Source organism: Arachis ipaensis, chromosome B01, assembly GCF_000816755.2.
Source record: "Arachis ipaensis cultivar K30076 chromosome B01, Araip1.1, whole genome shotgun sequence".
NCBI classification, from domain to species: Eukaryota; Viridiplantae; Streptophyta; class Magnoliopsida; order Fabales; family Fabaceae; genus Arachis; species Arachis ipaensis.
In genome coordinates this window covers 10949876-10961924 of record NC_029785.2, presented here as the reverse complement: position 1 = coordinate 10961924, position 12049 = coordinate 10949876, and the positions used below count along the sequence as shown (strand labels likewise).

Genomic DNA, 12049 nt, shown 5'->3' with positions numbered 1-12049 from the left:
AGTGCTAAACGCCTAGCCTGGCATTTAACGCCACCCTTCAGTGAGCTCCTTGAGAATTATACCATCTTTGGCGTTGAACGCCCATCCTGGAATTTAGCGCCACAGCACTCGAGTAAAATGCTCTCCAGGGTGTTCTGTCTGTTCTAAGCACTTTGAATGACCACAAACAAAATTAAGCCAAGAAAAACTACGAATAAGAATCATAAATAAACAAAGATCAAACTGAACATAAAATTGAAGGATACAGAGGGTTGGGTTACCTCCCAACAAGCGCTTCTTTATCGTCATTAGCTTGACGGTCAGTTCTGCTAAGTCAGTAGATGAGTGGACCTCTAGCGATCAATCTCGCCTCCAAGATAGTGCTTTACCCTCTGGCCATTGACAGTGAACCTCCTATCTGAATTTTCTTCTTGAAGTTCCACATGACCATAAGGGGACACTCTGGTTACCACAAAAGGTCCTAACCATTGGGATTTCAGCTTCCCGAGAAAAAGCTTGAGTCGAGAATTGAATAGTAGAACCTTCTAGCTTGGCTCAAACACTCTTGTGACTATCTTTTTGTCATGCCATTTCTCTGTCTTTTCCTTGTAGAGCTTGGCATTCTCATACGCAGAGTTTCTAAACTCATCAGGCTCATTCAGTTGGAATAACCTCTTCTCTCCTGTAGCCTTGGCATCAAAGTTTAGAAACTTTGTTGCCTAATATGCTATGTGCTCCAACTCCACTGGCAAGTAACAGGCCTTACCATAAACCAACTGGTATGGGAACATTCTAATAGGAGTCTTGAAAGCAGTCTGGTATGCCCAGAGAGCATCATCAAGTTTCCTTGCCCAGTCCTTCCTTGAAGTACTTACAGTCTTCTCCAAGATCCTTTTGAGTTTCCTATTGAAAACTTTAGCCTATCCACTTGTGTGAGGGTGATAAAGGGTTGCCACTTTATGACAGACTTCATATCTCTGTAGGAGTGAGTCCAACTGTTTATTGCAGAAGTGGTTACCTCTATCACTAATAAATGTCCTTGGACACCAAACCGGCTAAAAATATATATCTACAAAAAGCTCTGCACGACTTTGGCATCAATAGTGGGAAAGGCCATTACTTCCACCCACTTGAACATATAATCCACAGCCACTAGTATGTAAGTATTTGAGTATGAGGGAAAAAAATTCCCATGAAATCAATACCCCACACATCAAATAACTCAATCTCTAAAATCCCTTGCTATGGCATCTCATGATTGTTGGGAAGTTTCCCAACTCTCTAACATTTGTCACAATTTCTTACAAATTTTTGTGAGTCTCAGAAGAGAGTCGGCCAGTAAAAATTGCTCTGAAGGACCTTGGTGGTTGTCCTTTCACCACCAAAGTGACCTCCATACTCAGAACCATGATAATGCCAGAGGATCTGCTGTGATTCCTTATCTAAGACACAACGCCGGATCATACCATCTGAGCATCTCTTAAAAAGATAAGGTTCTTCCCACAAGTAGTACTTGGCGTCATTCAACAGCTTTCTAACTTGTTGTTTAATGTACTCCTTGGGGATGAAAATCATGGCCTTGTAGTTCGCAGTGTCTGCAAACCACAGAGCCCATTGAATCATAAAGAGTTGCTCATCCGGGAAGGTCTCAGTTACAGCAGTGGGGGCGGCGTCCCTTCTTTAGGCTCAATCCTAGAAAGATGATTAGCTACTTGATTCTCTGACCCTTCTCTGTCTCTAATCTCAAAGTCGAACTCCTGAAGAAGCAGCATGCACCTGATTAATCTTGGTTTAGAATTCTGGTTAGTTAGAAGGTACTTAAGAGTAGCGTGGTCAGTATAAACAATAACTTTGGAACCAATTAAGTAGGATCCAAATTTATCAAATGTATAAACTATAGCTAGTAATTCTTTCTCTGTAGTAGTGTAATTCTTTTGTGCGTTATTTAACACATGACTAGCATAGTAAATGATGTGCATAAGCTTGTCTTTCCTCCACTCCAAGACAGCCCCTATAGCATATTCACTAGCATCACACATTAGCTCAAATGGTAAATCCCAGTTGAAAGGGGCTATGATGGGTGTAGAGACAAGCCTTATTTTTAGAGTTTCAAAATCATGCAAACAATCATTATCAAAAACAAAAGGAATGTCAGCAACTAAAAGGTTGCTCAAAGGTTTAACAATCTTAGAAAAATCCTTATGAACTTCCTGTAAAATCCTGCATGACCTAAGAAACTCCTTATTGCCTTAACATTAGTAGGTGGTGGTAATTTTTTAATTACCTCCACTTTAACTTTGTCAACCTCTATTCCTTTGCTTGAAATCCAGTGACCAAGAACAATACCTTCAGTTTCCATAAAGTGGCATTTTTCTCAATTTAAAACAAGGTTTGTTTCTTGACACTGTTTCAAGACTAAGGATAGGTGCTTAAGGCAAGAATTAAAAGAATCACCAAAATCAGAGAAGTCATCATAAATACCTCAATGAACTTTTCAACCATGTTTGAGAAAATAGAGAGCATACACCTCTGAAAAGTCACTGGGGCATTACAGAGTTCAAACGGTATCCTCTGGTAAGCAAATACTCCAAAAGGACATGTAAACGTCGTCTTCTCCTGATCTTAAAGGTCTACAGCAATCTGATTATAGCCAGAGTATCCATCTAGAAAATAATAGAAAGCATGACCGGCTAACCTTTCAAGGATCTGATCAATGAAAGGTAAGAAAAAGTGATCCTTTCATGTAGCATTGTTGAGCCTCATGTAGTCAATGCACATACGCTACCCTGTGACGATTTTTGTAGGAATGAGCTCATTTTTTTTATTCTTGATCACTGTCATCCCTCATTTCTTGGGAACCACTTGTACATGACTTACCATAGACTGTCAGAAATAGAGTAAATGATCCCAACTTCTCAAAGCTTCATCACATATTTCTGGACCACTTCTTTCATGGTTGGATTTAGTCACCTCTGTGGTTGCATAACTGGTTTAGCATCATCTCAAGTAAGATCTTGTGCATACATTTGGTTGGACTAATCCCCTTTGAATCACTAATGGTCCATCCAAGAGAAATTTTTTGACTCATGAGTACATGAATCAGTGCCTCCTCCTCCTCATGTTTGAGAGAAAAACTACTAATCACCGGATAAGTATCTTGCTCTCCCAAGAAGGCATACTTCAAAGATGGAGGCAAGGGCTTTAACTCAAGCTTCAGCGCCCCCTTCCTTTGTGCTAGGCATGTGGAATTTCTCCTCCTGAGGTGGTGAATCATCAGCCTCAAGCAAGGCATCCTTAGAAGAAGATTCCAGGATATCCTCAAGTTTCTCGGTTTTAAATGCCTCTTTAATCAGAGATTCAATCATATCAATTCTCATACATCCTTCAGAGTCATCAGGGTGTTGCAATGCCTCTAGCACATTGAGAATGCATTATAATATATAATGTTCTACGGAGACTTGTCTCCATCTAATCGTCAACAATAGTTGAGAATCCTACTACAAAACAATGTTACAAGATTGTTTTCTCAAACTTTTTAAAAATAAGCCTTAACTCAAATTTCACAAACAAAAAAAGAAACCACTAAAGTACTTTGTAAAATAAAATATTTATCAACTTAAAAAGTAAAGTACTATTTTGACTCCAAAAGATATCATTTTTGAATAAATTGTTCTAAAAAAATAATATTTTAATTCTCTAAATATAATATCAATTTGACAAAATATACCAAATATAGAGAGACACAAAAAAATACTTTAAAAATCAAATTTCAACATTTCTTTTAAATCTACGTAAAAGAAAGAAGAATAATTATTTAGATCCAAATTTTATAATTTTACATTAAGTAAATTCTTCTGGCAACCTTTTTTCTAGTGGATGGAAAAATAATTAGAAAAATTTGAAAAAAGGGTTAGTAAATAATAATAGATTTTTTTCCTCAAATTTTAATAGTATTTTTTTTATTTTGGTTTCTTATGGTATCTCCCAATCCAATAGATTAAGAACTAATCTGCTGCGGTACTAAACTCCATTTAATGATTTGCTGCTAACCAATCGGTTGCTATATGCACAAGGCTTTTTATTAAATTATAAATAAAAAATAATTAATTTCCTAAAATCCTAAATACGTATGGACTAAAAGTTGGCCCAATCCCTTGCGGAATGGGCTTGGCCCAATCCCTTGCGGAATGGGCTTGGCCCATACCTGCTTGGCTGCTTAGAAGCCTAACCTGTATTGCAGCTATTTGGTGGCCGAAACGATAACTTACTGCCAAAACCGGACCCAAGTGTCTCCACTTAAAACCCCTCCGCCCAATCCCTCCTCCGCCGTCGCTTGTTCCGCCGTCGCCTCTCTTCTGCCGTCGTCTCTGTTCCGCCTTTCTAACCCCCTGTTGACCACTGCTTCTCTGCTATCCTCTGGTTCGGTTCTTTTTTTTTTCTTCTTACCTATTTTTATGCTATGGGGATTTTGTGCTAAAGTTTCAATTTTACTTCTATTTCACATATTGTGAAATTTTTGTGCTAAAGTTTCAATTTTACTTCTATTATAATGATTTTTACTGTCATGAAAAGCTTGTGTATCTTATCTGTTATGTAATTGTGTGCATCTCTTTACTCGCTCCATGTTTCTCAATTTGAATTGGCAATGGTTATATTCAAAATGGGTGGCTTTCCCAATTGCCATGAGTCAAATGGAATTAGAGAAATTCAATACATATATCTATGTACATTATTATTTTATGGTATGTATTTGCAGAGATAAAAAGAAAAATTGGCATGTGATGAGTTGATATACTGATTTTGCAGTGTTGACAACATACTCCGCTTATCTAATGCCAAATATTTAATTAGCTCAATTTTAATCTCATGTTTTAGTTTGTTTTGGGGCATTATTTAAGAATTTAATTTTGGTGTACCGTAGATAAAAAACAGTTTTATACATGCATCCAATTATGTAACACCACATCAGGAAAAGTAACTACCTTTTATATTGACGCGTGAATGGTCATCTAAAAGAATAGATATGATTAGATAACTCCATAAAACGTTTTATATTGTCAATGTATCAAAATTAAACTTTTATTTATTTATTTATTTTGGATTTTTGTTACATGAGAGTATATATGATGATCATTATGGAGAAAAATATGATAAAGATGCATGTATATAAAAACGGTTTTGTTAGGTAGACAATGACTTTCGTAAACAATGTGGACAATGGGCTTTAAAATTGGTCCAATAAGGTAAAAACACACTACACTCCTACGGAAATCACAAGTGGAAAAGGGAGGTTACCATATGCATAACTGCATTATTCACTAAACTCATTGTCTTCCTATACTTTTCCATATAAAAAAATGAGATTGAAAAAAGAACGTATGAAGTGCCTTCTATTTGATAAAAGCAAGAGTATAGAAATTTCTTCTGCACTCCCCTACTTGATACTCTTTCTCTCTGGAAGTTACATATGTGTTTCAGATATTAGTGCTACTACAACTACACTGGCTCTCTCACACTATGATTTTACTTTATCCAAGAAATACAAAATTATAATTTTTCAAGGTGTAGGGGCAAGCTGATACAAGATATGCCTTGTAAAATAATTTATTTAGGAGTGATGAAAAGACCATTGTCAATGATAGTTTCCTTGCCTCATATATAGCCAGGAATGCATTTATTATTATTATTTTTATTATGACATACTATATATTATATATATTGTGGTATTCAAGTAAAGGAAAAAGAAATAAAAAAATTGGCATTGATCAAATCACTTTAAGACTGAAAGATTGGAGGGAAAATTAATCAATTTCAATAAATTTTGCCGGGAAAAGGGATACTTTTTAGGATAGTAAGTAGATGAGTCAGCTTCTGATGGTTTCTACTTGTCAGAGTTAGATACTTTAGGTGCAATTAGTTTGATTGTGTTTTGATATTGGGGCAATGTAGAACGGAATTGTCCTTCTCAATTGTAGGGGTTAATTGGCATCCATAATAACGTTAATTGTTTGTGGTTCCATAGTTATCTTATGCGTCTGGTGGCGATGAGCAATTCAAATAATAACGAGTTGATAAATGAAGGTGTTTGTTGTTCTGAACAACTATATGAAGTGGTTAGAAGTTGTAAACAGTTTGGCTCAAGCAGGAGTTAAATGGCTTTTACTTCTGAGAAGTTTGGGAGAAAAATAATTTACTAGTTGCATACTCATTCACAGCAAAAAGAAAGTTGAACGAAAATGGTTATGAATCTGTAACATTTAGAGCTTGGCAATCTTAGTCACTGTTCACACAAATGATATGCTTGCATCCATTGCTTTATAAATCCTGTTTATCTTATGTATCTGGTGTATCTTTTTTGTTCTCTTTGCTTCAAACATCAATTTCTGGTCTGATATTTAGGTTAAAGGAGTTCTTGCACCAATGAGACTATCGGGATTAAGTAGTTCTTCCTCAGGATGTTGTCTCCAACTACCTACTTGTCACTTGGGATCTCAGCGTATTCGAATTGCTGCCTTTTCTGGGGCTGGGAAACGTAAACAAGAAAAGGAGTTTCTCCAAGAGGAAAGGTACTCGACATATAGTCTGTTCTTGTTATTATCACTTGGGGCTAGTTTGGTTTGGGATAAAAACAGTGGTAAAAAGTAATAATTAGCTTCTATGCAATTTTTAACACCAAACTGTACTGATCCTTGATGACTGGGTTGTGCCTTGTTAAATGTTAACTAATATACAACTTCAACGACTTGCCACTTCACAGATCCAATATGTTGTGTTCTAGACTAAACCTCAATAAACGACGAGTTCACTTGGTCAAAAGTGCTATGGATGCTTCATATGGTGATATGGCAAATGAATCTGCTGGTAACTTTGATTCTTGATAATTCTATAATTTTAGATGTTGTGATATAACAAATTTCACTGTAAGGCACAATATTTTCAGATGTGAGTTAGTTGGTGCCCTTTTTTTTTTCTCCCAATGCACCAGTTTCAGTGAAAATAAAGCTTACTTCAACATTGGTTGTATGATATCATACAAGTTTGTTCTCTCACGTATACAAGGCAGGATACTTCAGTGTTTTTGTTTGTCATTTAGTTAAGTTGATGCAAACCCTTTTTATCAGTCATTGTTTAAGCTCATCACCCATAGCTTTAGCATGTCTTAGAAGCTGAACCTGCATAAACAAGAATTATACTTAGGAAGCTAGGGAGTCTGAGAAGCTTGGGGTCTTAAGATAAAGTATAATATTGTTTCTAAATTCACGTCTTTTCTTTTTTTACCTCAAATTACTATTTTCCTGTCCCCTCTTCTTTTTGCTCCCTCTTCTTTTCTTCTTCTTCCATCTTCTTTTTTGCTGGAAATCTGTGCAATATGATAACTAATAACTTTATCTTCCATCTTATGCATATGAATCATAATGCTTTGAATCCTTTGAAATTAATAAGATGATTGTTTAGCCCTCAACCTTATTATGTTGCAGCAAATTCAGCTGTTTTCCCAAGAATCAATGTGAGGGATCCATACAAACGACTTGGAATAAGCAAGGAAGCTTCAGAAGACGAGATTCAAGCAGCAAGAAATTTTTTAATCCAACAATATGCAGGGCACAAACCTAGTGTTGATGCCATTGAATCAGCGCATGACAAGATAATCATGCAGAAGTTCTATGAGAGGAGGAACCCAAAAATTGACATCAAGAAAAAAATGAGGGAGGTGAACCAATCCAAATATGTTCAGGCTGTAAGAAACAGATTTCAAACTCCATCCCAGAAGTTCATTATCAAAACATCGTTGGCATTCTTGGTTCTCGGAGTTCTAACTGTTCTATTTCCAACCGAGGATGGGCCAACACTTCAGGTTGCAATATCACTGGTGGCTACAATTTATTTTGTGTATGATCGGTTGAAGAGCAAGATCCGGGCCTTCCTTTATGGGTATGTAAAAATGATAATATGTTTAAATCTTCAAAATCTATTTAGAATATACTTGATTTCATTGCATTCCCTTTAGATCCATGATTTAGTACATTCTAGGATTAATTATTCTAGGGTTTTTTTATAGTTTTATTCAAATTTTTTTTTTATCATGGTCCTGTATAGCACACAAAAGTTTCAAACTAGAATCCTCTAGTTGAAAAATATTTGTACATTATGGTGACTTGATTAGAAATGTTTAAGACGAGTTCTATATATATATGATATGGCTTCTTTCAGAGTTAATGAACAAAATGGTTACCCTAAGCATGCACCATGTATATCATTGCTACATGTGATACTATTATAAGGTATCCATTATAATTAAATCTTGTTTTTCATATAGGGCTGGAGCATTTGTTGCTTCCTGGTTGTTGGGGACCTTCTTGATGGTGTCAGTGATTCCTCCTATACCTCTGATCAAGGGACTACGAGCATTTGAAGTGACGACATCCTTGATAACGTATGTTTTATTATGGGTGTCATCTACTTATCTTAGGTAATTACTTAATTTACATATGGAACTGAGATTTTGAGCACTAGAACGGTTTTCTCAGTGGAAATCTGCAAAAAGTTATACTGCTTATCTTATTTTTACGGGGAGCCTTTCTTTTCTACTGTGTAATTTATCACTATCATCCTCAGGATTTTGTTACTTCTTTTGTATGGTATGGTAATTTTGAGTTGAGCCAGTCAAATATGTTAATCTCCAGGATATGGGGTATGGGAAATGGGAACTAGCATGTTAAGTTTAAGAGGGAAGAACCACTCTCCTTAAATACAACATCAAGCATCCATACTACTCGATGTGGGACTTTGGGCATCTCACGGTACCCAAGTCCCTAACATAGCATTCTTTTAGTTTCTTTAGATAGTCATATTTCTCAAGTCGTTTAGTATTATTAATTTATTATACAATACATGGGCATGAATGATGCTTGTAACTATGATTATTGTTATATCAAGAGCAAATTACACCGAACTATATTAGTTTTCTTTTTCTTTTTCTTTTTTAATTATAGTTGAGATAAAAATACAAAGACAAATATTTTTTGTCCCCACTTTTGGGATTATCCACAACCAAATAATTTTGGGTTTATTGTCTTTGTATTTCTATCTCATTGAATGCATCCAAACGTTTTGTGAAATTCATTATTACTTTCTATTTGTCAAGGTGGCATTGAAACTAAAATATGCTGAGTTGTGAATTTTCATGCTTGTTTTTTGGGTCTGGATTTGTGTTGAATAGATGACATTTTGCTGTCAGTTAGCTTTATTTTATTGCGGTATGCTTGTCATGGATGCAATTGGTTATGTAGTTAGAGTTTTGGGTATATGATGTTTATTATTAATTATTAATGTGACCTTATAGCAAACCAACTTATGATGGTCTAGTAGTTAGTTCATTCGTCTGCTTGTGCAAGTGTTGGCGGTTCGAAATCCAGCCATGTGTATACAGGAACTCATTGGATAGTGGTAAATCTTTAAATGGAACTCTAATTTGTGATAAATTAGTTCTTAGTCTGTTGGATTTGGGAGATACGGGGGAGAAAAAAAGTGACGTTATAGCATTCTGTTGTCTTATTGACACTTCTTAATGGTGGTATGTAGATCTCACCATCATTGATTCCGTTTTAATTCAAGCTTCTTTTTAAAACATGATTTAGACAACCTTAGGTGTGTAATAATCAATAAAATTGATTTGTATGTATACTCTAGAAATTGATTTTATAGGATGAGCTAAAAGTTGATGCTGTGACATCAAGAGATACATAGTGACAGACTACATCCAGTTTATTTAGATGTTACTTAGTTTTGTTGTGTGTTATAATTATAATTTATAAGGCATTCTATATCGAAGTAAATTATCATAAATCTCCACATTCCAACATATGTCTAAACAAATTTTCATGACTATAAAATAATCATAAATCTGTTGGAGATTATTTCTATATTGCTGTAAATAATTATAAATTTTCATATTCTAACACGTAATAAACAAATTTCATATTTACAAATAATTTCCTTAAAAATTTAGCATTAAAAATATTAAAGAAAATCATGATAGAAAATGTTGTGCATTGAAAGTAACATGGTGTTTGGAGCCTGGAGGGCACTCAGGAGTGGATTTGACCACTCTCACATTAATAGGGTTGAGGTCCCCCCCCCCGCGCGGGAACTTTGATCATTTGATGGTATCCAAAATGAAGATAGTGTTTTCTAAATGATTTCTTTAAAAAAAGGAACAAATGTTTAGATCAAAATAAAAGAACACATATTCTATTTTAATTGGTTTATAGTATATATCTAAGAGCTAAAAGAAGATATGCTGTATGAATAATCATTTGCCGCCTATTGGTATCTCTTTCACAACTACTGGGGATGTCTAAGGTCTAAGGACCATTTAAGCTCGATATAGGACTCAATTTGTTCTTTGATCTTCGAGTTTTATAATTATGAGTCAAGTTGGTCCTCTTGTATTAATTTAGGAAAAATGATTAATTGCATTCACATTTATTATTTCTCGATGCATCAGCTTATATACCTAGGGCTAGCAATATATACTCTACCTGCGGGTATCCAATCCGGACCAACCTGTTCGGGTAGGGTTGTCTACCCTACCCGTTGTGGGTAGGGTAGGGTACGGGTTTAGTGTATATCCTATCCTACTCTACCCGCACCCTTAATATATTATATAATATATATGTAAAAGTTATGTATATAGTGAAGAAAGTGAATCTTGTATTCACAATCTTCTTCTTATAAAAATTTGAAATAATCACTTAGTTGATAATAATATTATTTGTAATTTTATGTTGGATTTCTTTAAGATTTTATTGTTTTTAATTTTAATTTGAACTTAGTTTTTTATTTTCTATTTTATTAATATGTATGAAATTTGGAATGGTTGAATTTTATATTTATTTGAATTTTTTTTTTGTTTCTGCGGGTAAGGTCGGGTAGAGTAGGGTTTAGAATTTTAGAGTGCGATAGGATTAGGGTTAAAAAATTCTCAACCCGCAGATAGAATAGGGTAGAATTTTAAAAAAGTTTTTAACTCGCGGATAGAATTAGGATAGAGTCTAAACCCTACCCTATGCTATCCATTCCTACATATACCAAAGTGGCTATAAGCCTATAACGTCATCACTCATCAGGCTTTATATATTGGTAGAGTCAAATCCCAATCCTCAAAATATATTCCATAATGTTAAGAGATAATAATTTAAAATTATTTAATTTAATTTAATATTTATAAACTTGATAAAAGTAACACTGATCTTATGGTAGTTAAGCTGATCAAGTTGGAAATAGTTTTGTTTTTATAATTGAAGAGTTGTTCAACAACTCTACTATTTTTATTACAATTGGAGAATTAGCTTGAGTTATGACACACGTGTTCCTGGTTTATGTTATCCACAATTGTAACCAATGCTCTACCTTACAAAACCATTAGAATACTGTGAAGAGGAGTGCTAATCTGTGAAGAGAAGTGTTAGAGAGTTAGCAAATTTTATAATTTGTAATTATTAATTAGTTATTATTAATATTTTTAATGGTATGAGATTATATTTAATAGTATGAAATTATTTAATTTTTTTATTTGTTAAGTATTAGCTAAATTTTAATAAAAGTACTGGTTCTTAAATTTTCTCTAGTGTGAATTAATTCACCTTATTCGTGCCAAAATTTTATGTCTTGAAAATGATATTACTGTGTGAGAATTTTCTTAGAACTTTCAGCACTCACAATTTTATTAGTACTTTTGTTGACTTATCATAGAATACTAAGCATCTATCTTTACATACTTGATACTTATGTCGATGATCTCTCTCTTTCCCCGTGGATAAACCATTAATTTGAATTTGATAAAATTTTTTTTCTATTTTTATTAATAACTCTTTAACGGTTTCTTTTATTAACAAAAGACAATTTGGAATCATTTTTAGCGAAAATGATATTTTACAAATTAATTTGATATGATTCTAAGAGCAACTCGGCTTTTGAAATATCATTTTTAATATTTTTAAAAAGCGAACAAATTTAAAATTAAAATTTATATTAAAATTGATAAATAAAATAAAACCAGCATCACCTC

General features: G+C 34.1%; 1 protein-coding gene across 1 annotated transcript; it reads left to right on the top strand.

Annotated features, from left to right (window-relative positions):
* On the top strand, positions 4208-8815 carry LOC107624923 (protein CHAPERONE-LIKE PROTEIN OF POR1, chloroplastic). The gene is made up of 5 exons (XM_016327411.2): positions 4208-4398; positions 6379-6545; positions 6737-6840; positions 7458-7911; positions 8297-8815. The coding sequence occupies exons 2-5, from the start codon at positions 6400-6402 to the stop codon at positions 8451-8453; spliced, it is 861 nt and encodes a 286-aa protein (XP_016182897.1). The 5' UTR covers positions 4208-4398; positions 6379-6399; the 3' UTR covers positions 8454-8815.